This window comes from Peromyscus eremicus, chromosome 7 (assembly GCF_949786415.1).
Source record: "Peromyscus eremicus chromosome 7, PerEre_H2_v1, whole genome shotgun sequence".
Taxonomy (NCBI): domain Eukaryota; kingdom Metazoa; phylum Chordata; class Mammalia; order Rodentia; family Cricetidae; genus Peromyscus; species Peromyscus eremicus.
In genome coordinates this window covers 39,800,993-39,826,879 of record NC_081422.1, presented here as the reverse complement: position 1 = coordinate 39,826,879, position 25,887 = coordinate 39,800,993, and the positions used below count along the sequence as shown (strand labels likewise).

Here is a 25,887-nt window from a genome sequence, read left to right as displayed (position 1 = left end):
TCTGTCTCTGGTACTTGGTTATCTTGAAGGTGGACTCCTAGGGCACAGCCACTTTGCCATCCCTGGCCATGGTGTCCTGAGAAGAAGGGGCTGGACAGAACCTTCCCAAAGCATTGGTGGGAAGGTTCCAGGAAAGCCAGTGGCCTCGAGTGTTAGCTTGGAGATAATGCCCATCACATAGTCACTGGCCCGGGGTCCAGCGAGTTTTGCTGGTTTCCAAGACTTAGAGGACGAAAAGAAGGCTGTCGCTGGGATAGATCTCAAAGGTCCCCCACTTCAGTGAGCCTACACACCACTGACTGTACCCCAGACCCCATCCTGAACAGCCCTCCTCACCCCTGTACACTGGCCGGGGGAGGGGGGAGTCACTCCTGGTTCATTCTTCTTACTCTAAGCGGCCAGTGTGGTCACTCAACAAGCATTTACTGGGTATATCTTCTGCTGGAACTGGGGTGGGCACTAGGGGGCATGGATGAACTCCCAGGTATTATTCCCACCCTGGAGTACCTAATCGTCTGGGGCCTAGAGTGAAGGAACGTTCAGATCCAAGAAGATACATCATTAGGGCCTCAGGAAGGGTCCCAGAACAGCTGAGGCCCGTTCTGCACCCCCTACTCCTGCTTGTGTCTCCCGGTAGCTGCCTGAGGGTCCGAGGCCTCTCCTGAATAACTTTATTAACCTCATAGTGAATGTTTGGTTTGCAGACGGGAGACCTGCACTGTTATTCATTGAAGAGCCAGGAAGCTGAGTTCCAGGCGGTCTGTGTAAATGTACACTCAGTTACTGATTGACAGGCCTTTCTGGGGGAACAAACAGAGAGAAGTCAGCATGCTCCTGGAGAGGGCCAGCCTGGCTCCTTCCTCTGCTTCTCCAGGTGTCTTGGTGGCTGCCTTCCTCACTTAGCAAGCTGGTATGTACACATGCCTGCGTGCATCTGCTGCGCATTAAGAACAACTCACTGTCCTGGGTTCGGAAGAGAATTCGTTTCAACTCCAACTTCCCCTTCATTTTTAGACCCCTTGATTTTTAGACCAAAACTTAGAATTTTTGTCTCTCCCCAAAGCCAAATCTGGAGACAGACAAGGACCTTTCCAAGGTCCTACAGCAGGCTGAGGGACGAGGCTGCTAGGAAAGCCGGTTTCCGTTTCCAGAGTGTGGTCTGCAGCCTACAGAGCTTCAGCGGCCCTTCTGAGCCACCAGCTGCTGCCCCGGCTGGAGGGGGAGTTCCCACCGTCCATCGCCCTCCCGCCTGGCTCACCCGTGCAGTCCTCCCAGTAACCCCATAAGGTTCTTTCAAGAAGCGGCAGTGGGAAGTTCTCAAAGCAGGGAACCGGGTTGAGAGATGTAAAGACAGACAACAGCACTATGGAATTATGGGAGGGCCACACTCGGGGTCACATCAAGCAGCCCAACAGGCTTCGAGAAATAAACTTGCCAAATGGGGCCTGAAGAGCGCGCTGGCCCCTGGGCCTCCCAGATGTAAGGCCCACGACAACTGGGGACCCCCCCCCCCCCCCACACACACACACCTTAACCATTCCCTATTACCATCTCCCTTGTCCCGCCAGCGTCTGGCTGAACCCTGAGCTTCCAAATTCTGAGTAGGATTTTTCCCCCAGTCCCTCAGCTGTTCAATTGCAGTAACACAAAGTGTTCCCAACCCAGGATTCCTGAGACTGGAAGGGGACCTGCGTTTCCAGAATCTTCTGAGGCTGGACATTTGGACGGTCCCACAGCTCTCACTTGCTCAGCCCATGTCTCAATGCTGCTCTCTCCTAACACACCTGACTGTGGCTGCTACGTCCCGGACTCTGAGGCCCAAGCTGATCCGTCTTCCAGACTGGAACAACAGAGGTGAGCAGCCGTGGCATTCACCAAGTAGGGCATCCGTCACGGCTGAGAAGAGCAGGTAGGTCTCATGGTGAGGGCTGGTTTTCCACCATCCATCTGCAGTTCAGAGCTCGACCACCTGGGGTGCACATCTGCAGGGAGGCACTCCATCCCTCAGACTCAGTCCTCCCTTTGCCCTGGACCCACCTCTGCCCAAGGAGCCCCTCATTCTGCTGCGGGTAGGACCAGCAGATCTACTAAAAACGAGTCTTTTGGGGGCACCCTCTTCCTTACTGAACCGAGAAGCCCACAACTGCTGAGGTGAGGTGGGGGTGATCTGCCAAAGCTTTTAGAAAAACTGGAGGCCCGTGCGAGGAGTCCTCACACTTCAGATGAACCAGCCTCGGTCCCAGCTTCTGATCGGGAAGCCAAGTCCGGTCGGGACAGGGCCCCACCCAAACCGCCTTTCTCAAGATGGGCTCATGCCCTTACCCTGGGTGTCCCATACTTGAGTGTTAGTGAGTTTGGAAGAGGGCATATGGAAATGGGGATAGGATTATGATGATAATTCAAGCTGTGAGGTCTGAGGCTTCATGAAAAGGAGTCCAGAGCTTTCCCAGGAAATCAGGCGAAGGCCAGCGATTCAGGAACTGCAATTTTAGGTGACTCTGAGTAGGTCGTGTGCTCCCTCTGGTGGTAGAAGGAGGAATTGCACCCCAAGGCCTCTAGGTCTCCAAGCTATGCATCCGTGAGGCAAGGGTCACTTTCAAGACTCTATTTATATTCTGTAATTCAGTACAGCTCTTCAGAGTGAAGGGCAAGTTCAGTAACTCTCAGTGTGTGAACTTCCAGGAGAGTGAAGGGAACTGTCCTGGCCCAGAAACAGGTCACAGAATCAGAATGTCCCCTGGAGCTGTGGTCCTCAGCCCTGGGCAGGCTCACTGAGCCTCAGCCTGGGTGAGGGCCCCAGAGGGCATGGGGACAGGAAGGCAGGCTCGCCAGCTAATCTCATGCCTGTGCCCAGCTCTCCCTGCTCAAGGATGACATACAGTTAGGCCCAGGTCAGGCAAAGTCCCCAAGGTCCACCTCCAGTGTGCCGGTCTGGTCACTTAGAGAACAGAGCAGGAGACATGGTGGGAGGCTGAGGGAAGAGAAGTGACCCACCCAAGACCATTTAAGTGATGGGCTGGTGAACAGAACATTCTAGAAATGGGACTCCTTTCCAGGGCTCCCACTTCTCTGTAGTGAACCACAGACCTTGAATACTCTGCCTTGGCCCTGCATCCAGAAACCTTGAAGAGCTTAGCTCCTCTCCAGTCCTAACCTTGGCCAGATCTGCTTGACCTCTGCTCATTCCTCCCACCCTCTAGAGGGAGCTCAAGCATAGCATAACCAAGGTCTACTTAATGGTGGGGTCACATTTTGTCAGTGGTGTGATACGGAGCCTAGTAACCAGACTTTATCTAGTTAACTACTGGTCTCAGCTGGCTCCCACCCTTCCACCCCAGCCTTCTCTATCTCTTAGTTCTCACAGAAAAAGGCAGGCAGGATGTCACCCTGTGTAGACAAGTCACTGCCTTTCTTGAGGGGGAGGGGTGCTTAGCATCCCCTCCCATACAATGGAATGGTCTCAAAGGACTGTCCTCAATTACCTAGGGATGAATGGGTAGGTGGGTAGGTGGGCTTCAGAGCCTAGGGGCAAAGGGTTAGGACAGAAGGCTTAAGTACCCAGTGAAATGGCCTGTCCACCCTGACTGTATGGTCCACCCAAACACAGTCTGTTCCTTTCAAATGCTGTCACCCAGGGTTCTGCTCAGATACTCTGAGATGCAGATAAGGAAGCCAGGCACCAGATGGTACCAGCATCCTGCCAGCCCTCCAGTCTCCTTGGAGATTTCATGTGAACGGAGGGAGAGGGAGATGGACCCCTTTGTAGGTCTCTGCCCGGATGGGCAGGGCTGAAGGAAGCAGTAACCATGGATTCACTCTCACTGTTCACTCTTGGCCCAGGGACGAAGCAAGCCAACACCCAAATAGATGGCGAGGACCAGGTCCAGCTGGAGTTCCTTGGGCACCACCCACCCAAGGAGGGTGGTTTGACAGGTGTGCCGGGAGCATGAGCTGAGGCCCAGCACCAGGCTTCTCAGACCCACCCACCCTGAACAGCAGTGCACCTTGGGAAAACTCGTGAATGTGGACACAGACAGCTACCTCTTAGGTGGCCAAGAGCACCCAAGAAGCAAGTTCCCCATGGAAGCACCCAGGCTTCAACAGCAGCAGCATCCAGCATGACCCAACAGACCCAGTCACCTTCAACTTGACACCTTCAGACTTCTGCAAGGCACCCAGAAGTCAGGCAGAGGTCTCTGCCCCCAACTATTCAGGGGTGAATGATGAGGGACCCAGAGATGACCACACCAAGTCTGCTTTCATTGGCAGGTACTTGCTAGAATGATTCATTGGAAACCGGTGAGATGAGGCTGCACATGTACCCCAACTTGGAACAGGAAGTGGGGTTGTCAGAGGAGTTGGGGAGGGGAGGAAGGAAGTTAAGGATTGAGAGGTATGAGTGGATGGCCATGAAGGGGGTCATAGTGAGCCTGGCACATCCTTCAGCCTGAGTGCTGACTGATGGAACAGCGGGGTACAGCTGGGGAAGACAGGCATCCGTGGTGCCCATGCACTGGTGGGCACTGGCGGCTCTGGAAAGACAAAGGCAGGGGTTGAGCTGGGAAGGAGGCCTCTGGGGCCGGGACTTTTGTCCCTGTCCCTCTTACCATCCCCAAGGACCCCTCTGCAGCCTCCCTACTCCACACATCCCACTTCGGACCTCAGCCCTCACTTTAAAACATTATTGGGGACAGCCCCCCCCCCCCGGGCCCCCAGAATTCTCTCTGCTCGCTGTCTCTTGTTCACAGGCATTCTCTACCCAAGCCCTCATGCCCCTTAAAGGGAACGTACCCACTGTCACAGCTCATCTTCGTTGACCTGCCTGGGATGGGGAAGAATGAAGAGAGGGTGAAGGCAGAGGGAGGGGAAACCTGGGGTCCCCCAGATTGTGGATCCCCTCCTCCTCATTAGGGAAAGCTTCCCGCCCTCCTCCCTGCCCCACCCACCTTGCCAGTTCCCCACAGCACTCACCTGTGTCTCTTACTGCCCCCACAGCGGAATCGTTTGCCTAGAAAAGATACAGTAAAGTTTGCTGCCATTTTCCAAGGAGACCCTGTTGCCATTTTCCAACTTTCTGCCAGGCTTGCTCTCCCCCCCCCCCCTCCAGTGGGGCTCGGAGTCTACATTTAACTGTTTCTCTGTTTATATAGGGCTGGACCACCAAGCAATTGGTCAATCAACAACCATTCACTGCACCAGCTCTGTGGTGGACTGTGAACATGTTGAAAGTGTCAGCTGGGACCAGAGTTCATGCTGCCACCAGCACAGTGTTGGGCACAACAGGGCAGCTGCTTGGTACACACTTGGAGGAGGACAGGCCAAATCCAAAGTTCAAATCCCTGCTTAGGCTCATAACTTCTGAGAAATGGCCCCCCCTTTCCCCTCCAAGACAGATCCAGGAGCCCAGCTTTCGGGGGGAGTGGCAGGGACCAGAGCATGGGGGGAATCCCAGAACACAGAAGTCTGTTGGCTTCACCGAGCGTCTTCCTGATTGTGATTCTGGTATTTTTCTTTTGGTGGCAACGAGCATTTATTGAGCACTTGCTGTTGTCCCTGCCAGCGCTGGAAGACATCTAAGGACATTGTCCTCCCCCTAAAACCCTCCATGGCTACCCCGGATCCTTCCTAATGTAACCCCCTCACCCCTATAGATGTCTTAGGATACTAGTTCAAATCTTACAAGACTGATGGAGATTGTCCCCATTAAACAGGGAAAATGGAGCCTCCTCCATCCCAGAGTTGGGATAAGTCAGTTGTAGGACCCAGGGCCTGGATCCCAGTCCTGCTAGTTTCCAGCAATACGGGGAAGGGTGGATGTCACACCCAGGGAGGGGAGCTGCCATAAGTCTCTCCCCGTGAGTCTCACTGTCCATCTCAAACGCTGACAGTCGGGCACGGGTACTGTCCCTCAGTGTGCTGAGGCCACCTGATGGCCAGGGTGGCTAAGGTGTGGCCACCTCAGGAGATGTCCGGATGGGCTTAGGATCCGCCCTGCATGCTCCCTTGGCCTCTCCTGCCCCAGTTGATGCCCAGCCAGACTCCCCTCTTCGTTTCCCCTTCCAAGGCCACTAGGGGGCACCCTGAAGGAAGCGGGAGCCTGCGGTCTGTCCCCTAGCACACACTTCCTAAACTCCTCCTCTGGCTGGTGGAGTGTGGGCTGGGAGCTTGTAAGCGCCCTTACTGTATGACTTTGGGAAATGCCCCACCAGTCTCCACTTACTGAGGAGGATGAGGAGCCCCACGACGAAGGCCAGGCCGGCGAAGATCAGGCCCCCTTTGCGGACAGTCTCGTAGTCTTGGAAGAGAGGAGACTTGCGTGGTGGTGTAAGCACAGCCCCTCGCAGACCTCCCAAGTCCACCCACCAGCAGCCCCCTGTGATGTTGAGAGCAGATAGCCGGGCACAAGTGCTGGGAGCCAGCTGATGGGGTGGGCAGGGGAGGACTGGCTTACCATAGTGGAATGGGTCCTCTGCCCCCTTGCCGCTGCCGCCTGAGGAGAGAGCCAGGGGTGGGATGAGCAAGATATCACGACCCCAGAGCCGTGGGAACACTGGACTTCTCAAAGGATCCCCAAGGGCCCAGATGGGCAGGGGAAAGTTGGAGAAAAGTGGACTGGACATCCACCCCAAGGTTATATCACATGGACATCCTGGGATCAGATTCGGGGCATCTGAAGTGGAGATCTGGGTGGGCTGGACCAGGAAGGGGGATGATACCCTCACAATCCCAGGAGGGTGTGGTCCTCCCCAGCTCCCTGCTGGGGAGGACAAAGGACAGGCCAAAGAGCAGGTTCCCGGGAGGCTCCTTAGTGGCCTCTACTGACATAATTCCACTTTCTCAAGGAGGAGCAGTATCTATGGAATAAATGAAGGAGTAAATCAGAGCCTCTACGCTCAGGGAACAGGGGGAGGGAACCATGGGCCCGCTGGAGTTTTTGTAAAGACCCCGGATATCGAAGGCAGAATCGGGGCTTGACTCATCCTGGATTCTACTCTCCTATGTCATGGTCCTCAGGGTAAACTAACAAGAGTGAGGAATATGCACTCAGTGTCCGGGCACTCCAGACCCAAGTGAATGCAAGAGCGGCTCAGACCACCGGTGGGGCACTGTGTTATCCCCCTGTAACCCACCAGAGGTTGAAGCGCAGAGAGGGCAGGCAAAGGGTCACTCTGAGTCTCAAGTGACATGTAGGAAGAGTTGTCCACATGCTGTATGGCCCTGCCCCTGCCTCCTGTGGTCCCCTTCATCCTGGAGAAAGCAGATATTCCGCTCTTCACCCCCTGAGCTCAGAGTACTTGCCTTTGGCTAGCTGGTGGCACTGGCCAGCAAAGCTGCGGCCACCCCACCCCCTCCATGCCAGCCGCACCCTTCACTGTCCTGCTGGAGACCCTCTTGGCACTAGGGGGCTGAGACCCTTTCTAAAGGAGTGAACAAGTTAGTAATTCCCAGGCAACTTTGAACTGTGCCCCTGTCGTGGTCAGCCACAGGGCCTGGTGAGCCCAGCTGTTTCCGGTGGCCAGACCTTGGGTTTGGGTTGTTCAAGAAGGCCAGAATCTGAGGAGAAGCCACAGGGACCCAGGCTGGGCTGCTGTGCAGTGAGTCTCCCCAGCTTCAGTCATAGTCAAGGTCATGTGGAGAGCTAGTGCCAGCCTGAGCCACACCCAAGCCAGGACTCCCCTTCAGAACCATTTGATGAGCCCCTCCCCCACCAGCGCTCTGGGCCAGAACCCTGAAGATATGAGGGTCAGCAGGGTCCCTATTGGGCTCCAGGCCTGAGTCTGTGGATCCCAAAACTCAGGGCTTTTCTTGTGACCCCAAGCCAGCTGGGGAAGGCTGGCCGGGACCGCTCTTCCCACTCCCAACCCAGGCAGCCTCTGCCCGCTTTGTGGCCTTAGTTCTCCAACCAGAATTAGAAAGTCACACTGGGCAGGGTGTGGGAGGCTGAGGCAGGAGGATGGCAGTGGATTTTAGGTTATTCTGGACTTTGCAGTGAGTTCAGGCCAACCTGGGCTACAGAACAAGATTCTGTCTCAAAAACAAAGTCACACAGGAACACATACACGAGCAAGCACACGCACACTCACACACACACACACACACACACACACACACACACACACAAACTTCTGCTGCTCTGACTTCTACTATTCTGCTTCTTTACTGTGGGGGTGGAGGGGTTGGGGCCCTTCTGATTGCTAATTTTCTTAGAGAGCCACTGGCTGGAAACCCAGAGGCAAGGGAGCAGGAGGGGAAAAAGGGGGTTCAGCTGCCCACTGAAGGCAGTCCCAGAGGGGAAGGGGGTTCAGATGCCCACTGAAGGCGGTCCCAGAGGGGAAGGGGGTTCAGCTGCCCACTGAAGGCGGTCCCAGAGGGGAAGGGGGTTCAGATGCCCACTGAAGGCAGTCCCAGAGGGGAAGGGGGTTCAGATGCCCACTGAAGGCGGTCCCAGAGGGGGAAGGGGGTTCAGCTGTGCCCCCAAGGCAGTCCTGCCAGCCCCACCGGGCACGGCACTCACCATCACCAACTGTCATTTCCCCGGCCTCCAGGGCTCCGCCACAGTCTTCCTACAGCCTCGACTTCAGGGATAGTGTCTGCCGTGGGGTGGCCAGGGCAGAGGTGGGGGGCATTAAATATTAACAGTGTCAGGTAATATTTACCCTGGTCACAAGAAAAGCTAAGTGTGCTCAGAGGGGTTCCTGCTGAGCCAGGCGGTGGGGGGGAGGGGGGGGGTGCTGGGGGGAGCCAGAGGCAGGGAGGGGCTGGCTGCAGTCTCCAGCCCCTCCCAAAGGAAATTTCCAGAGAGCAAGGCCCGGATGGGCAGCAACAGTATTCTTCCATCAGCTGGGGAAGCCGCAGCTGGGCTGAGGAAGTGGAAGTTTCAAGATGCACTCACTGTGAATGGCCCGCGGGGTGGGGTGGGGGTGGGGGTACTCTGTCAGATCGGAGTCCCTCAGCCCTCAGAGCTCCCTGCCAGCCCCTGTGGATAGCACCATGGCAGCTAACATTCTCATGGGCACTCACGTTTCCCTGAGGGGTCCCTAAGGAGCCTGGCCTGCCTCCCCCTCTCACCAAAGTCCTCTGAACCTTGGGGTCCACGGCAGGATGAAGCTCGGTGGCACTGCTGTCCCTAACAGCCAGTCCTGACTTCTTTTATTTATCCTGATCCTAAGGCCGCATTTAGCCACTCACATCTCAGTCTGAAATGCATCCCTGGCTAATGTCTTACCCTAATGCCCGGCACGCCTTCCTAGTGTGGCTGTCCACCATGCACTTAAGACTTTCAGGAAGAGGCCCACGCTCGTTCTTCTGGCTTATGGAGCATTTTCTAGCTGGCTTCTCCCTTTTGGGTTACCTCCCTACTTGACATGAGCTATCTGAAGCACAGAGAAGTTAGGGGCCTTACCCAAGGTCACGTGGCCAGTGAGAATTGAGACAGACGGCTGCTCTTTCAGATCCAGGGCACAGACACTTTGCCCATCCTTACCAGGCTGTCCCCCACTTCACCGTGACTGTCCCCTTGGGAACTATGGTGTGGGTTTTCTGTGAGTACTATACAGACTTTTGGGGGTTCTAGACAGTAGAATTGGCCTTCAACAGACTAATGTCTATCACTGGCAGATGGTATATAGTTAGATACGTAGATGATAGATACATAAATAGTTGATACACACATACATATATACATACATACACATGTATGTACTTACATACATATATACATATGTGCATTCATACAGGCTACATAGGTGATAGATAGATAGATAGACAATAGATTGATGGAGAGATGATAGCTAGGTGGATAAAAGATGGATGGATAGACAGACAGATAGATAAATGATATCTAGTCCCCTGGTGCAGTTCAGTCCTTCTGAAGGGAGGGGCTCCATCTGTGAGTCCCCCTCGGCCAATGCCAGGGCACCGGTAGCTGTGCTCACACCCTGGCTCCACCACTTGCTGGTCCTTTGACCTTTGGCAATGTGTTTGCCTCTCCACGCCTCTGTCCCTTTGTCTATACAGTGGGCAGGGCACAGGACTCAGGGAAGTGTGTGGGGACTGAGTCAGGCATATCAGAATATAGCCTGAGACAGTGGGTACCACGTTTCTGCATTGCTTAAAAAGTGACGGACATCAGCCTCGTTTAATGGTACTGTCGGAAAGCCAACCACTCTCTAAGTAGATGAGAGGAGAGAAACGGCCCTGGCTGTGCAGCTTTGGAGTTCTCATGCAGCTCTCCCGAGCTTTCAGAGCCCAGTGACATGCGTTCATAAGCATAGACAGCAGCCCTGCCCTGTGAGAGGCTGCACCCACATGTGAGGCTCTCGGCACTCACAGACCCCCCCTTTAAATCTCTAGTAGCCCCATTTGACAGATGAAGAAACTAAGGCTGAATATTTGCTTCCCTCCATTTCTAGAGGGGCTTAGTGCCATAGGCCTCCAGAGACCAGAAAAAAACTGAGGTCAAGGAAAGGGGAAGCCTGGAACACAGAAAGGGGAGAGCCAGAACTGGAATACCCAGGTCCCAAGATGGCTGGCGGAGCTGGGACCATTCTTCACACAGTTCAGCAGCACCCCCACCCCTTGGTGACTACCTTTTAAGCCCCTACGAGTTCTCTCTAGAGTAAGAGATGAAAAATCGGTAGCAAGTTAGAAAGACATATGGCAGATAGAAAGAAAGAAGGATGGATGGATGGATGGATGGATGGATGGATGGATGGATGGATGGATGAATGGATGGGCAGGCAGGTGGGTAGACAGGTAGGCAAAGCCACAGGAAAGCAGAATGACAACTACTTTTCTGTCCCAGGCATTGGGAAAGTAACCCCCCCATCACCACATGATTCAGTAGGAAAGGACAGGACTATCATCATCCCGTTTTACTGAGATGCAGACATAACTTGCCAGAGAGCAGGTAGTTAGGAAGTACGGGGACTAAGATGTGACTCAGTAGTCTGAAGTCAGATGGATAGACACACAGCGGGATGAGGAGGCTGATGAAGAACTGATTCCCCAGCCTCTGGTTCAGAGGTGCCTTGAACATCACAGCAGGCCCAGGACTCAGTACTGAGGTGTCCTACCTTATTAGGACAGCCTCTTCCATGTCTGCTTCTCCCACAATGGTGAGGGGCCAGCAGTTGTGTTTGGAAGTGATTGGTGGTCCCCCGAATCCAAGTTGGAGAGGGCAGGGGTAGAGACAGGCTTGGGAGACTCACCCAGGTACCACCTGTCCATGGCAGGAGCCGCTGGAGGTGTCTGAGGTACACAGGAGCCAGGGAGTGCCTGCCCTTGCCTGGGGCTTGGATAGGAAGAAGTGGCACTCTGCCTTCGTGCTAGATGGGCTGAGCTGGGACAGGAAGAACGAGACAGGAGGAGGGGCTGGTGGGGGAATTGTTACCCTGCACCTGCCTGCCTGGACTGGTTGGAGCAAGGGACCCACGTGAGGGTAGGGAAGAGTCTCTGGCCTCCACTGGCCTGAGTGTCCCAAAGGAAGGGGACACTCAGATCAACAAAATGAACTGCAGCGTCCTCTCCTTCCTCTGCGAGGACCTTGCTGCTGCAACTAGTGGTCTGCATTGTGTTTTCTAAGAAGGTTTCTAGAAGGGCACTAGTCAGGACACAAGCTGGCAGGACCAGAGCGTTGCCCCCGCCCCCGGGTTTCAGACTGGCAGCTGAAGGAGACACTCAGAGGCAGGTGTGAGTCCCCAGCCTTCACTCAGGAGATTTTCATCCAACCATCCAGTGGGCCCCACCCTGGTGTCTCTTGCCCCTGGCCCTATTCTGAAACCCCGAGTCCCCTGAGAGCAGGCAGGAAGCTGTCCCAGGTGCAGTGGGGACTTGATGCAGGAAACTGCTCCAGGTGCAGTTGGCCACCAGTGGGCAATGGCTGGAGCCACAGTTGGTTCGAGGGTGCTCCCATGGTGGCCTGTCCTTCCTCTCCACCTACAGCTCCTCACTTAGCCCTGGGGACACGTCCCACTCGTGATGTCACACCTGCATGGATGCACCCATGGGATCCCAGAAAGAGTTCCGGCGCATAATGAGGTCCTCTGAGGAGGGCTGAACTTTCTGTCAAGGGAGCAGATGAAAGGCAGAATATCTTCCAGTCCCCAGGGCTGGGATGGCGCCAGGAGTCAACAAAGGGATAACAGGACAGCCGCTCCGTGGCTCCCAGGGTCTTTGTGCCCTGGCCACTGTGACAGGCCCAGAGCAAGGCCACTACAAGAAGTCTTTGTTGGCTGACTAAGATTGGACCACAGGGTCTCCTCGAGGCTCCCATGATCGTCGCGATGGGCCATTCCTCAGGGATACCAGCAGAGCATGGGCAGTGCTGGGTCTGATCACCTTGGTGACTGGCTTCTCTGTCCCTCACAGTAGCATCCCGAGAGGTGTAGAAATGATACCCCCAGGGAGATGGAAGCACTCTGAAATGCTGGCCTGACCTCTTAGCCGGGTTCTCTGGGTTGGCTGAGTTCTGTCTTAGGGCTCTGAGCTGGCAGCATCCCCACCCCTACCCCCAGGCATTTGTGAGATGAAGGGCAACTCCACCCAGTGACCCTGTCACGTGTTCCCAAGTGGAACTCTTAACCTTCAGGTAGCCTGGAGCCCTGAGTGGAAATTCCCCAAGCCAGGCAGCACCAGTGGCCTCGGCAGACCTCAGCAGGATCCCCACTTCCCCACAGGCCCACGAGTTCCCTCCCAGCCTCAGGGCTGTGAAAACAGACATCCTCTTCCCTGATAAGGCACCCTGTGCTCCCATCCAGCCCTTCATTTGTAAAACCATCGCTGTCCTGCCCAAGACCCTCTGAATACTATTTCTAAGTTCGAGTCCTTCTTGTGTCTCTTTGTTTTCTAAGTTTTCTTATTATGTTTGTTTGTTTGCTGATTGATTGATTGATTGATTGATTGACTGCATGTATGAGAGTTTGCCTGGATCGTGTGCATGTCTGGAGAACAGAAGACAATTTGTAGGACCCAGGAATTGAACTCAGGTCGTCAGGCTTTGTGGCAAGTGCCTCTCCTTGCCCTCTTGCTGGCCACCCTTTTGTGTTCCTTCTTAATCTCACCCTAGTGTCCCCTCTGACCCTGTCCTCAACTTTTCTGCTCATCTGTCCCTTCCAAACACACTGTCCCCTGAAGGCTCTCTGACCTTCCTGGACTCATTCCTGCCTCAGGACTTTGCACAGACAGTTTTCAAGTACTCAACCTCCAGGGTGTTCCCTCCAGCCTCAGGTTTTTCCTCATGGGCTTCACTCAGAGACCCTCCTAGATACCCTTTCTAAACTTTCACACTCCCCTAGCACAGAGAGGTGGCAGCATTTTCCAGGGATTCAGATAGCCCCTAAGCTTGCCTAAGGGAACCTTCTCTCCTGTCTGCCACATGAGTGCAGCAGGTAATGGGGCCTGGTTTCTCCTAGAGAGGCAGCTGGCACTTAGCACCCTTGCCCTCAGACTCCTCTAACACCCCACCCTCACACACACACACACACACACACACACACACACACACACAGACACACACACACACACACCACACACCACACACACACACCACACACCACACACACACACTCACACACACACATACACACTCACACACACCACACTCACACCACACTCACACACTACACACTCACACACACACACCACACTCACACTCACACACAAACACCCCCACACTCACACACCACTCAAACACACACACTCATACCACACTCACACACACACCACACTCACACACCAACACCCCCCACGCATACACCACTCACACACACACATACTCACACACACCACTCACACACACACCACACTCACACACAAACACCACACTCACTCACACACCACACTCAAACTCACACACACACACCACCACTCACACACAAACACCACACACACACACCACTCACACACATACCACACTCACTCTCCCCCCACACACACAAACACCACACACTCACACACACACACCACACACACCACTCACACACACACCACACTCACACACAAAAAGCACACACTCACACACACACACCACACTCACACACAAACACCACACACTCACACACACACACCACACACACCACTCACACACACACCACACTCACACACAAACACCACACACTCACACACACACCACTCACACACACCACACTCACACACAAACACCACACACACACACACACACACACACACACACACACACACACACACCCTCTCCCAACCCTGAAAACCCAGGTGAAAGTTAAGAGCTGCTGAGATCTGCTCAGTTGACCTTACTCATGTCTAGGTCTTTCCTCAGAACTTCCATGTCATCTCCCAGCCGGCCAAGACCATCGTCAGGGTTTAGCCAATGCTGGGGACAAGGAGCCCTCTCTGAGACATCTTAATCCCCTGTAAAGGGTCCCTGTCTCCTGCTCCCCTGAGAGCAGCTGAAGGGGTGTCTCCTCCCATGTCTGAGCACACAGCCCCTTAAAGCCAGACAACCCCACTGTAAACCCTTCTGTCGACTGACCTTGCCCTCCTGACCCAGTGAGCCAGGAGAAGGGTGACTCCCTGTATCCTGCCTTCTGAAATTCGTGGTTACACCTACCTCAGAGGCTTGATGTGGGAGGAGGTCATTAGGGGAAGTACTTGGCCAAAGACGGTCTCAACCATGGTAGTACCATTCTCTGCCCTAAGCTGTGCTGGGTCCCCAGGAGATAAGATTGCTCACTACATCCCTTTACATGGTGCAGGAGCCCCATTGACCTCTACTGAGGACTCCCTGACAGCTGCCTCCTGTTCCAGTGCCCCAGCCGGATCCCCACCGGCCATCACCACCGCTGGCCCCAAGCATCCTTTCTTCCCTGGGAAAAACACAAGAGCATGCTCTTGCCATCAGTGTCTCAGCCTCCATTCTTCTCAGAGTCTTGTCTGGATCAAGGGGGCCATAGAAATGCTACTCCACGGCCCATGAAAACGCTACTCTGCTGCTTTTTAAAAGAATGGGGCAGGCAACGGCCCGGTTTTCCTTCTCTGTTGGGTTTCTCCGGAGCGGAACCCCAAAGAGACACCCAGGTCCACCCTCCTTTGTCCTCTAAGACCCTGAGACCAAGGCAGTCTTTGGAGCTAGAAGGAGGGGTCCCTCTTTCATCCTTGTTGTGCCCACAGGGACAGGGACCTCAGTGGCTGTGCCTCATTCCCCCAAGTCCTCCAGGCAGGTTTAAGTCTCAGGGCAGCCATGTGGACAGTCCCCGTTGTATTTGTGGGTAGGGAGGTCACAGGCTGGGACATCCAGCTGGTCATTGTCTCCCTAATGCCAACAGGAAGCATCAGAGTAGAGGTCCTCACCACCAGCCTTCCCGAAACAGGACTCTCCGGCCCACCAGCCAGAGCTTTGTGATGTTTCCTGCCAGAATCCATAGCATTGCGCTTCAGGCCCCGGCATCATTTCCTCCATGTGGTGTCGATTCATAGCTCAGAGGAGCTTCAAAGGGGTGGAAACTCAAAGCCCCAAGAAAGCCCCGACTCTGAGCTCAGGCCCCTTCTCCAAGGTATGGTCCCCATGGATACTGGGCAGAGAAGGAGGCCGCTCCTTGTAGGCCCCATCTGTGCTGGCTAGAGATCCCAAGCCCTAAAGAGTGCCAGCTCCTGTGTCCTGCTGTGACCACAAGTGCCAGCTCCCTGGGGTCTTATAAATCAAGGGCTTGGAGGAGGTGGGCCCCATAAGACGCAGTCCTTAAGTATTGCCTTCAAGATCGCCCAAGTGGTGGGGCACAGTGGTTCTGGGAGCTGCCAAAGGGCAATGTTTGCTGAGGCTCAAGGTCACCACGTTATGGCAAGGGCGAACCCATTAGCCCAGCCTCCTACACAGAGAACAGCCTGGAGAGAAATGCATTCTTGACTTTCTCAGAACTCACACCTGGCCTTCACCTGGAACTGACCTGTTTCTAGTGGCTCCCTGTGGCCACTGCCTTTGCAGAACCTTGGGGACATAAGCCATACCTTCCCCTCAGATGTGACTCTTGTGGCTTTTCGTGTGGCCTGTGACCATCCTGTCCTGGCTTATGGGCATACACAGATCACCACATCCACTCACTCTCTGTACCATCCATCACTGAGACGGAATCCAGCCCTCCCCATGTGGCAATGACTCCCTCTGTTTCATGGTTCTGGAGCGTTCCAAAGATCTGCTTTGCTTTTCCTGACATCACAGCCAGCCAGGCTTTGGTACCACTATTTCACAGAGTGGGGGCTGCAGGTAATACTTGTACAAGCCAAGACTGGAACCCAGGTCTAAGGGACAGGTAGGGACTCTTGCTGTCAATGAGGAGGCAGTCCTTTCGCAGCCAGTGTTGACAGTACTGGTAACATGGCATCTTCATGTAGAAAGTTCAGTGGTGTGTTCTTATGTCTACTGTATTGTTGTAACTCAAGGAAGTAACAGGAAACCACTGATGAATTCAGTGTATAGTGTGTATATATAGTGTACGTATAGTATATAGTACAGGCTTCTTTTGTATATATAGTGTATAATATGGTGTATATATAGTGTATATATAGTGTATGTATAGTGTATAGTACAGGCTTCTTTGGCTCAATGGCTTTCCTCAGTCACACGGCCAGCAGGAGGCCTACCCTACCCTGAGGATGTCATAGAGAAGGAAAGTGACAGGAGAGGTGGGGGCTGAGGCTCACGCAGTTGGGGAGAAGAGGGGCCCAGGCTCTGAGGCAGGGACCACTTCCGGAAGGTCCGCTCCTCCTACCCACTATCCCGAGTCCTTCAGGACATCAATGCCAGCATTGCCCCTTGGCAGGGCACCTCTTGTTGCTCCAGGCCATGGAGCTGGTGCTGGCTCTGGGAAAACCAGCAGGTGGTTGGCTGGAACTGGTTGATTCTGCCAACTGGGAGCTTAGGGGTGATGGCAATGACTCACTAATGGCAAGAGGTGGCCGTTCCCTCCTCTTTATGGCCTGAAGACAAGTATATTCAAAGCTCCTCCCCTGGCTTGGGCAAACACACCTGACCTTTCTTGCTTTTCCTGGGCCTCAGGGGAAGGGAGCGCAGAGCAGCAAGGGACAAGGTGAGCAGCAAGGGACAAGGTAAGCACCAGCCCGAGCTGGAGAGTTCTCCTCACAAGCCAGTCCTGTGGAGGGCAGAGCCCTGCCTTCCAGAAGCGGGGCAGGGGGGAGCAGGCAGAGCCCTTGGCCTTGGGGTGTGCTTCAGCCCAGCACCCTCTTCCCACCTCTGTTGCCAGCGTTAACTTTTGCTCTCTGCCTCTGCTCCTCTTCCAAGAATAGTCTGGCCAGTTCTAACCTACATCCTGCAAGAAAAAAAAATAAACAAAACACTCAAGAGGCTGAGGGCCATAGCGTTTGGTGACCCAGGCGCAGATTAGTGGCATTAAAAATGAGCAGCAGCAACTTTCAAAGAGGTTTGAACATCTTTGGGGTCAAATTCATATGAGATGGGAAGGTTCTGGGAGGTCAAATTTGGGGGACTCTCAAGGTCACTGAGAACAAGGGACTCACTGACCCTTATAGCGGCACCGTAGCATTCCCATCCAACCAAGTAAAGTTGCCACATTAAACCAAGTCACAGGGATGGAAGATGTAACTCAGTCAGCCACGAGCTCACACGGCACACACAAAGTCCTGAATTCAAACACCAGTACCACTAAAAGCCAGCTGTGGCCATGCACATCTGTAACCCCAAGTCAGGAGGGGGAGGCCAGAAAACTAGAAAGTTAAGGTCATCCTTGGCTGCTTGTGTTGTTTTTGAGTTTGAGGCCAGTGTGGGCTATTTGAGACCGTGTCTTAAAGGAAAAGCAGAAAACAAATCACAAGCAGTGGAGCATTGGGTATCAGAGGCTGGGTGGCCTGCACAGCCCCACCCTCCTGAAGTTATAGTGTTGATGTGAGTGTGGGAGGTGGACTCACGGGAAGCCCCACCCCTGCATCTGGAAAGAGCTTGGTAGATGTTACTATACGATTCTGATGGTCAAGGTTTCCCTTTCTGTGGGTCTGATTTCCAGACCACTGGCCTCCCACAGGTGCCTCCTCAGGGCACAGCCTGGGGTACGGTCTAGCTAGGTTACATCCTGAAAGGACATGGAACAGACAAGTTTGCAGGAGCCATGGGTTGCCCCTCCCTTTATCTGACACAGCTTCCCCCAGATGCCAGCTGTGTGGTGCACACCTGGCCCTGGACACACTGCCTGGGTCCACCCCCAGCTCCCCTGCAGCTGCTGTGGCCTGGACCAGCCTTGAAGGGAATCAGAGAGAATCTACAAACAAGACTATCTGCTATCTCAGGATAAAGCCAGGTTGCTAGGTATCTTAGTTAGGGTATCTTTTCTTTTGTTCTTTTTTCTTTTCTTTTTATTTCTTTGGTTCCTTGAGACAGGGTTTCTCTGTGTAGCCCTGGCTGTCCTGAAACTCGATCTATAGACCAGGCTGGCCTTAAACTCACAGAGATCCACCTGCCTCTGCCTCCCGAGTGCTGGGATTAAAGGCATGTGCCATCATTGCCAGGTTTCTATTGCTTTGACAAAACACTGTGACCAAAAAGTGAGTCGGGGAGAAAAGGGTTTATTTGGCTTATGCTTCCAGATCATAGTCCATCGTTGGAGGAACTCAAACAGGAGCTGATGCAGAGGCCATGGAGAAATGCTGCTTACTGGCTTGCTTCCCAAGGCTTGCTCAGCCTGCTTTCTTATAGAACCCAGGACCACCAGCCCAGGGATAGCACCACCCACCATAGGCTAGGCCCTCCCCCATTGATCACTAATTGAGAAAATGCCTTACAGCTGGATCTCAAGGAGACATTTCCTCACTGAGGCTCCTTCCTCTTTGATGACTCTAGCTTGTGTCAAGTTGACACAAAACCAGCCAGGACACCAGGCAAACTAAGTGGGAGCTTTTAGAGACCTTGCAAAGCCACAGTCACCATTGTAGACACAGAGTAAAACAACAGTTACTCCCTCTCATTGGTACGACAAAGGGAGGTCGGAGCCTCTCACTGGACTTTAGAGTTTAATGGTTTGGGTTTAGTAACCCTGCACAATACCCACAATCCTTTGTGTGTCTGGGGCCTCTCAGGGTCTCAGTCACCTGCACGGCCATGAACTCCCTGATGCCCGAGTGTGCCGTGAACGGAGCTCATCTGCTTCCTTACCAAGTCCACACATGACCAGAGACATCTGAACCCCTGCCATCACTGGCTTGACAATATTAACCTTGATCCCTGCTGAAAGACTTCAGCTTTTCAGAATCCCCAGGGGCAAAACACACCAAGGGCAGAGGTGAGAGCATGTGTGGGAAATGCCCCAAGCAGGTCTTGAGATCGTTAGCAAGAGGGCGGCCCCATCTGCTCCCGCAAACCTGTGTTGTGCAGCCCTGTGGTTGGAAGCAACCCAGAAACCTCACAGGGACATTAGAGGTTCTCTTGAGATCCTAAGATGTTCTGGACATTCTCAGGTTAGGACACGGCTTATTCCTCACCCTGCAGGCGTTGTGTTTTACCCAAGACACACAGAAGGCTGGAGACTGGGCAGCGCACAGGGGTGAGCTTGCTACCTTCAAATGGGATCTGCCTGCAGCTGTGTTTGTTTGGGCAACAGTACTTAAAAAAAAAAAGTCACCAAACTCAATGGGAATGTCTTTGGGAGGCTCACAAGTTCCTTTCTATACTCTGTCACTATGTCACTAAGCTTCTGTGGCTACTTTCTACTCTAACTTGCCTTGCTGTGAGAAGAACCTGAGACCAGGGACCTGTAGAAAGGGGAGCAGAGGAGATGGGGTCCAAAGCTGGGCTTTATGAGCCCTCTGTGAAAGAGGCCCAAACTGCCTGGCACCTCCCCAGCATCCTTCAGTCTTGACCTCCTTCCTCTGACTTCGGACAGGCTCTCTTGTCTTTTAAGGTCCCCAAACCCTCAGACTCTCAGAGGAAAGGAAGCCAATCGGAGCCACTAGGAAACAATGTTTTATTTACGTATTTTTCTGTTGTCAGAGGACAGATCACAAGACGGAGATCAGCAGTCCCGGTACACAGTGTGGCTTGGTTAGTTTCCAAGGGAACACAATGGACAGGTGGGGCGGGGTCTGGTTTGAGTTTTCACTCTGATGACCTTCAATGACGTCTGGCCTTCGCTGCACACCCAGGCTGTACGTACCCTGTTGATCTCTGACCCGCAGCCCTGCTGCTCCCGCACCCTTCCATCCCTCTCCACTCTGACCCCTGACAGGCAGAGAAAGGAAGCTGCAGCAGACCCACACCACAAGGCAGAGAGGCAGACCCACCCCCACGCTCTCTGTCGTCCATCCCCTCGGCCATCCCCTGCCAGAGACCCGCTTCAGAGAAGGAAGGAATCCTCAGGTCACATGAATTAGGCTAGAAAGGAAAGTCTCAGAAGCAGAGAAGATGGGCAAAGGCAGAAGGATTCCAGAGCCTACGGGGTTATTGCTCAGAAGGTATGTGAGGAGCACATTCCCCAGAAGCAAGAGGAAGCCCTGGACCTGGAATTCCTGGGTGTTCTGCAAAGGGTAGGGCAAACTGGGACTCTGCAGTGGCCATCCTAAAAGGGAAAGGACCCCAGGAGGCCTGCAGGAAGGCAATCCTCGGCATCTCCCACTGCTGACAGACCTTCAAGACTGGTGGAATCGGGAGCAAGTTTCTTCTGAGTCCATGAAAAAGGGCAACAACGATGATACACACTTCTCAGTCCCAAGGCAGCTGGGGACTCCTGTCCTGGGTACCACACTCCCTCAAACCTAAATCCAGAGATGGGACTAGGGCTTCTCAGGGGCAGAGCAGACTCCAGAGAGCAAGAGGGGATGGGGGCCACAGGAGGGCACGAGGCATGGATGGCGGCATGGCCCAGCCCCTCCCAGGAAAGGGAGCACACACATAGTTCACGGGAACAATGAGATCCACAGATGAGTAGCCACAAGACCACAGTCAGCAGACACACAGACACACATAGACACAGCACAGAAAGGGGCCAGAGCCCTGGCTCCAGTGAACAGGGAAGGGCTGTGAGCATTGCATCTTTAAGTACAGGACTGGGGTTAGTGGGGACAGGGAGAGGCGCAGGGAACACACGTTCTTGGCTTCTCCTGGGGAAAGATCTGGTCTGAAGTAGCCGGTTTTCTCAAGCCTTGACACCAGCCTCTAAAGGATCAGGCAGCTGGTCTTGGCTTCCAGAGGCTGCAGAGGCAGAGAACTCACATTAAAAACCTCAGATCCTTTCTGGTACCCATACCTGGTCCTCTCTCCACCTTCAGCACAGTCCCTTTGCCCATGAATGCCCCGGATGGCATGCCCTTGAAGCCTCAAGGTGAAGCCTCAAGGTCCTGTAGAACAGACGAGCCTGAGAGGCAGGGAAGGCAGACAGAGGCCGGTGTGTGGGGGTGTGGCTTCTTTCTGGGCTGGAGTTTTTGACAGACCCCTGTTTAAATGGTCATGTGTCTTTAAGACAACCATCCCAAAGATGGATGCAGTGAGCTCTGCTGTCTGGGGCTGACCTGTGGAGGTTCAGGCAACTGTAAGAAATTAAAATACTACACAGGTTCATGGTAGTACAGCCATCATGGAAAAGGCTGGGGTCCAGGACACAAGAGAGTTTTATGTTTTGTTTAGTTTGTTGTTGTTTTTAAGACAGAGTCCATGTAGCCCAGGCTAACCTCAAACTCACTGTTAGTCAAGATTGACCTTGAACTTCTGACCTTTCAGTCTCTATCTCCCATGGACTGGGTTTACAGGTATGCTTTGCTATGCCCGGCTTGAGAAAGCCTTTAATTGACAACTTGAGCTAGAGGTGTGCACTTGTCCATTACACCTTATTGTGTGGAGTCTGGGGCACAAGTGAGGGGACAAACTGGCTTTCTTGCCTTTGTATATCCCACGGGCTGCCATCCAGACCACACGTGAGTGGGTGTTGTGGGTGAGCCTAACCTATAGCCACAGAGACCTGGACTCGGGGCCCAGCTTGTCACATGCTGTCTGTGCTGGCTAGTTTGGAGTCAACTTGACACAAGCTACCGTCCTCTGAGAGGAGGGAACCTCAACTGAGAAAATGCCTCCATGACTGTGGTTGTAGGCAAGCCTGTAGGACATTTTCTTAATTGGTGGTTGATGGGGGAGGGTCTAGCCCACTGTGGTTGGAGACACATGTGGGCTGGCGGCCCTGGGTTCTATAAGAAAGCAGGCTGAGCAAGCCAGCAAGCAGCCCCCCTCCATGGCCTCTGCATCAGCTCCTGCCTCCAGATTCCTGTCCAGCCTGAGTTCCTGTCCTGACTTCCTTCAAAGTGGAAGCTTACACCAAATAACCCTTTCCTCCCCAACTTGCTTTTCGGGGATGGTGTTTCACCACAGCAATAGCAACCCTGACTAGGACACTATCTGAATGGCTTTCTCTGACTACAAGTTGTTCCATTATAAACGGGGCCAGCCCGGCATGTCCTATTTCTCCTGGTAGGCTCCAGAAAGTTCCTATATGGCCTGCTGACTGCAGATTTATCCAATCACCATGTACTCTCTGGCACACCCTACAGTGAGTAACGGAAATGAACACACAGTGAGCCCCAAATGTTGAGGACAGTGCAGATGGGAGGAGGCATATTATTTTCCCTACTTTTGAATAGTAAGTTTCAGTGTGTGTGTGTGTGTGTGTGTGTGTGTGTGTGTGTGTGTGTGTGTAAGTGGTTTTCAGCTCACTATTGGAAGCCATTCTCAATGTCATGTTGATATGGAAGTTTCACTTAGTGATTCCCACCCAAGTCACATCCCTGGGGTAGCTGGGACAGTACCATATGAGCCTGGCCCCGAGGCTGTTTGGAAGCCCTGATTGTGTTTGGGTGAGGGACACCTCAGCGTCTCTGGGACTGGGCTGTCCACCATTCCTCCTCCACCTCTGAGAGACACTTAAGAGTGAACAGGTGAGAAGAGCCCCATGAAGATGTTAGCCTGATGCTCCCGCCCAAACTCAGTGAAGCCTGGTGAGACAGCAGGGGACTGGGTACAGAGCATCTACCTTCCTGCTGGAGGCTGCACTTCAGTTCTCTGCCTTCTGGGGCTCCGCAGCTGCAAGAGAAAGCAGACAGATGTAGTGTGCGGCTGCTCACCCAGGGGATGCTCCAAGCTGAACCCTCGCTTATGCCTGATACCAGGATTCTGAGTCACTGAGATGTGGTGCCAATCCATGCCCTGACGGTCACTGGTTACAAGAACTTGGACCTAGGTTGTTGAATATGGGTAATGACGGTTACCTCTCGGGGCTTAGCACACAGGTAAAGATGGAGTCTGCCTGGTATGAAACAGGTATTCTGTCTACAGTGACTATCACCAGTAGTCTGTCTCTTGTGAAATATTTGTTTAACCAGGCCAAGATGTGTTTGTTACATTTGTTCATGCTGTATTTGTTAACTATGTAAAGATGGGTTGCATTTGCGTTAACTAAATAAAATTAACCTGGGCTCAGAGAGGCGAGGTTAGCAACTGGTTGACAGGAAGTGTATCGAAGAGGAGCGCTTAGTGTGGGGTACTGTTGTTGTTGTTGGGGCGGTGTGGAAGGGAGTGGCTTCCAGGACGTCTGCAAAGAGAGAAAGTTAGCCAGTTGCTCCTCTAACTCTCTGAGCTGGCAGGTTTTCACCCTAGCCTTTGAGCCTCCAGTTCTATTAGAACTAGAGAGGTTTAGTTAGAACTACCTTTAGCGGCAGCCACAGAGCCATTGTCTGGGGGAACAGAATTCCCCCCAGGCTAGCCTTAGTAGCTGCTGCTGCGGTTTAAAGCAGAGCCACTGTGGTGAAGGTAAAACAAGGTATGGATGCAGTGCTAACATCACAGAGGTCCTGGAGAGCCCTCTCCTGGCACCTCAGAGGCATGTCTGCTGAACCCCAAAGCAGCTCATGGCAGGCACCCAGTCCAGTCCCTCCCCTGGCACCCTGCCATGGCATTTACCGTTTGTAGTGATGAGGTTCTCCACCTGGGCCTCTTCATCCCCGGGAGCCCTAGGACAAGAGGAGAGACACTCTGTCACCGGTGTCCAGGGCAAACTACAGAGTATCCCCATTCTCTTCACTGAAGAAGGGCCTCTGGAACCCATCCTCCCCCAAGCCCCCTGAAGGATTCAAACACTCTACCATGGGACATGTGAGGTGAATGGAGAAGTCAGGACTGATAGGGATAGAGGCAAAGAGAACTTATGGGTACCCTTCAGTGTCTGCCCCCAGGTAGGGCTGCCACAGACTCTGGCTTCTGAGGTCCATGGCCACCGTGGCTGCTTTAATGAATGGGGTGTAACCTTATGTGGTGTAGAAAGGAGGTCAGGTGTCTATGCAGTGCGCAGAGCCTCAGGAAGAGATGAGAAGCAGGGGCAGTGTATCAGCCCTGCACCTCAGAGCAGCCATGAGGTCCTCTGCTTCCCTCTTAGCAAGCCTGGCTGTCTCAAAGGCCTCCAGACAAGGTTCTTACTCAGCATTCCTCCCCCTATTTACATCTGAGGCCTACCCTCCAGGTTGTGACCTCTCCTTTGTTCCAAAGTCACTTGGAAATTCCCAGGTTCATACCTCGGCCTCCCACACTCTCTCTCTCTGAGACAACCCACTGGGTTCACACTACAGCCTCTCCCTGGCCCTTCCGCTGTTGCCCCCATTGGCCACAGCCCTGGCACCCTTACCTGGGCTTCTGGTTGAAACTGCACTTGCACCTGCGACCTGAAACACAAAGAAACCATTCTAAGTCACGCTCCCAACACCAGCTCAAGGTCAAGCTCCCAGCCACCTGGGCCGTAGAAGATCTACTGCGAACCCCTACAGGCCAAAGGCACTGCCAGACACAGGCAGTGAATGCCTGCACCACTGCATGGAGCAACCTGAGCAGCGAGGAGGGGTCAACTGAGGCCAGGTGCTATGGTTTAGATGGCAAAGGTAACCCACAGGCAGTCGTGTCTAAATACCTGATCCTCAGTGGGGGTGCTATTTGTGGGAGGAAGAAATCTTTGGGGCGGGGTCTAGCTAACCAAAGTGGATTGTTGGGGTCAGGTCTTAGAGGTGATAGCTGCCCCTGGATATATCCTGAGCTTTCTGCTTCCTGGTCAGTCTTAGTGAGAACAAGCCACAAATGGCTGCTACCACGGACCAAGCTGCTCCACCATGCCTGCTCACTATGATGAACTTTGCCCTTTCATACAGTGAGCAGAAATAATCAGGTGCGCTCCACGCCACTGCTCGTGGGGGAAACACATAGGGACACATTCCTAGGGCATTAGGAGAATGGCATCGCTCTCCTGGGATGGCCAAACTCCTGCCCTAGGGATGCAGAGAGCGGCCTGCTCTTTTTATCTATGTCTGTTCTAACCTACATTTTCTAGGCTCACCTTCCTTGTTTCACTGAGCACTTACTACGTGCCCCGTCCTGTATTGGTCCTGGAGATACCATGGAGAGGCAGACCTTCCCCTTTGCCATAGACACAATGGCTAAGCTTGTATACTGCCCCCATCTGTCTAACAGCCACAGAGAGAAGGGGACAGACTTACTGAGGATGAGGAGTATCCCAACAGAGAAGAGGACCACAGCAAACACCAATCCCCCAATCCTCAGGGTCTGGTAGTCTGCAAAGGAACCAGGGATATGAGGTAGAGGAGGGGCAGAGCCAGGAGAACATGCCTGTCCCTCTCGGACGGGGCCACACCCCAGGGCGGCTGAGCTCACTCACCATAATAGAATGGATCCTTTTCTTTCTCCTTCTCAGCTGCTGGGAAAATAGAGAGACATGGTCAAGAGGAAGGCATGGTTGCCTCCTGTGATGTCTCACCTTCCCACCGTTCCCCGGCCCCACTAAAGGATCCTCGTGAAGCAGGACTGTGGGCAGATATGGGAGATCATAGAAGATGGGTTTCCAGAGGTTAGAGTCC

At 53.6% G+C, this 25,887-nt stretch overlaps 2 protein-coding genes across 4 annotated transcripts in view; both read right to left on the bottom strand.

Annotated features, from left to right (window-relative positions):
* Positions 1-4,257: 4,257 nt before the first annotated feature.
* Fxyd2 (FXYD domain containing ion transport regulator 2) lies at positions 4,258-11,332 on the bottom strand. 2 transcript variants are annotated; one of them, XM_059267743.1, is made up of 6 exons: positions 11,211-11,332; positions 6,452-6,490; positions 6,221-6,295; positions 4,972-5,008; positions 4,792-4,822; positions 4,258-4,532 (listed from the first exon to the last, which is right to left on the bottom strand). In XM_059267743.1, the coding sequence occupies exons 1-5, from the start codon at positions 11,227-11,229 to the stop codon at positions 4,798-4,800; spliced, it is 195 nt and encodes a 64-aa protein (XP_059123726.1). In that variant the 5' UTR covers positions 11,230-11,332; the 3' UTR covers positions 4,258-4,532; positions 4,792-4,797. The 2 variants fall into 2 exon arrangements, with proteins under 2 accessions (XP_059123726.1, XP_059123725.1); XM_059267742.1 differs by lacking the exon at positions 11,211-11,332 and having other exon boundaries at positions 6,452-6,675.
* An 8,609-nt stretch (positions 11,333-19,941) lies between these two features.
* Fxyd6 (FXYD domain containing ion transport regulator 6) overlaps positions 19,942-25,887 on the bottom strand; it is a 30,799-nt gene continuing 24,853 nt past the window's right edge. Inside the window, exons 3-8 of one of the 2 annotated variants that reach the window (XM_059267745.1) lie at positions 25,689-25,727; positions 25,510-25,584; positions 24,651-24,687; positions 23,933-23,982; positions 23,007-23,056; positions 19,942-21,181 (exon numbers count right to left, since the gene is read on the bottom strand). In XM_059267745.1, coding sequence (XP_059123728.1) covers positions 23,028-23,056; positions 23,933-23,982; positions 24,651-24,687; positions 25,510-25,584; positions 25,689-25,727 — 230 coding nt within the window. In that variant the 3' untranslated portion in view covers positions 19,942-21,181; positions 23,007-23,027. The remainder of the gene's footprint in view (positions 21,182-23,006; positions 23,057-23,932; positions 23,983-24,650; positions 24,688-25,509; positions 25,585-25,688; positions 25,728-25,887) is intronic. The other variant, XM_059267746.1, reaches the window with a different exon arrangement.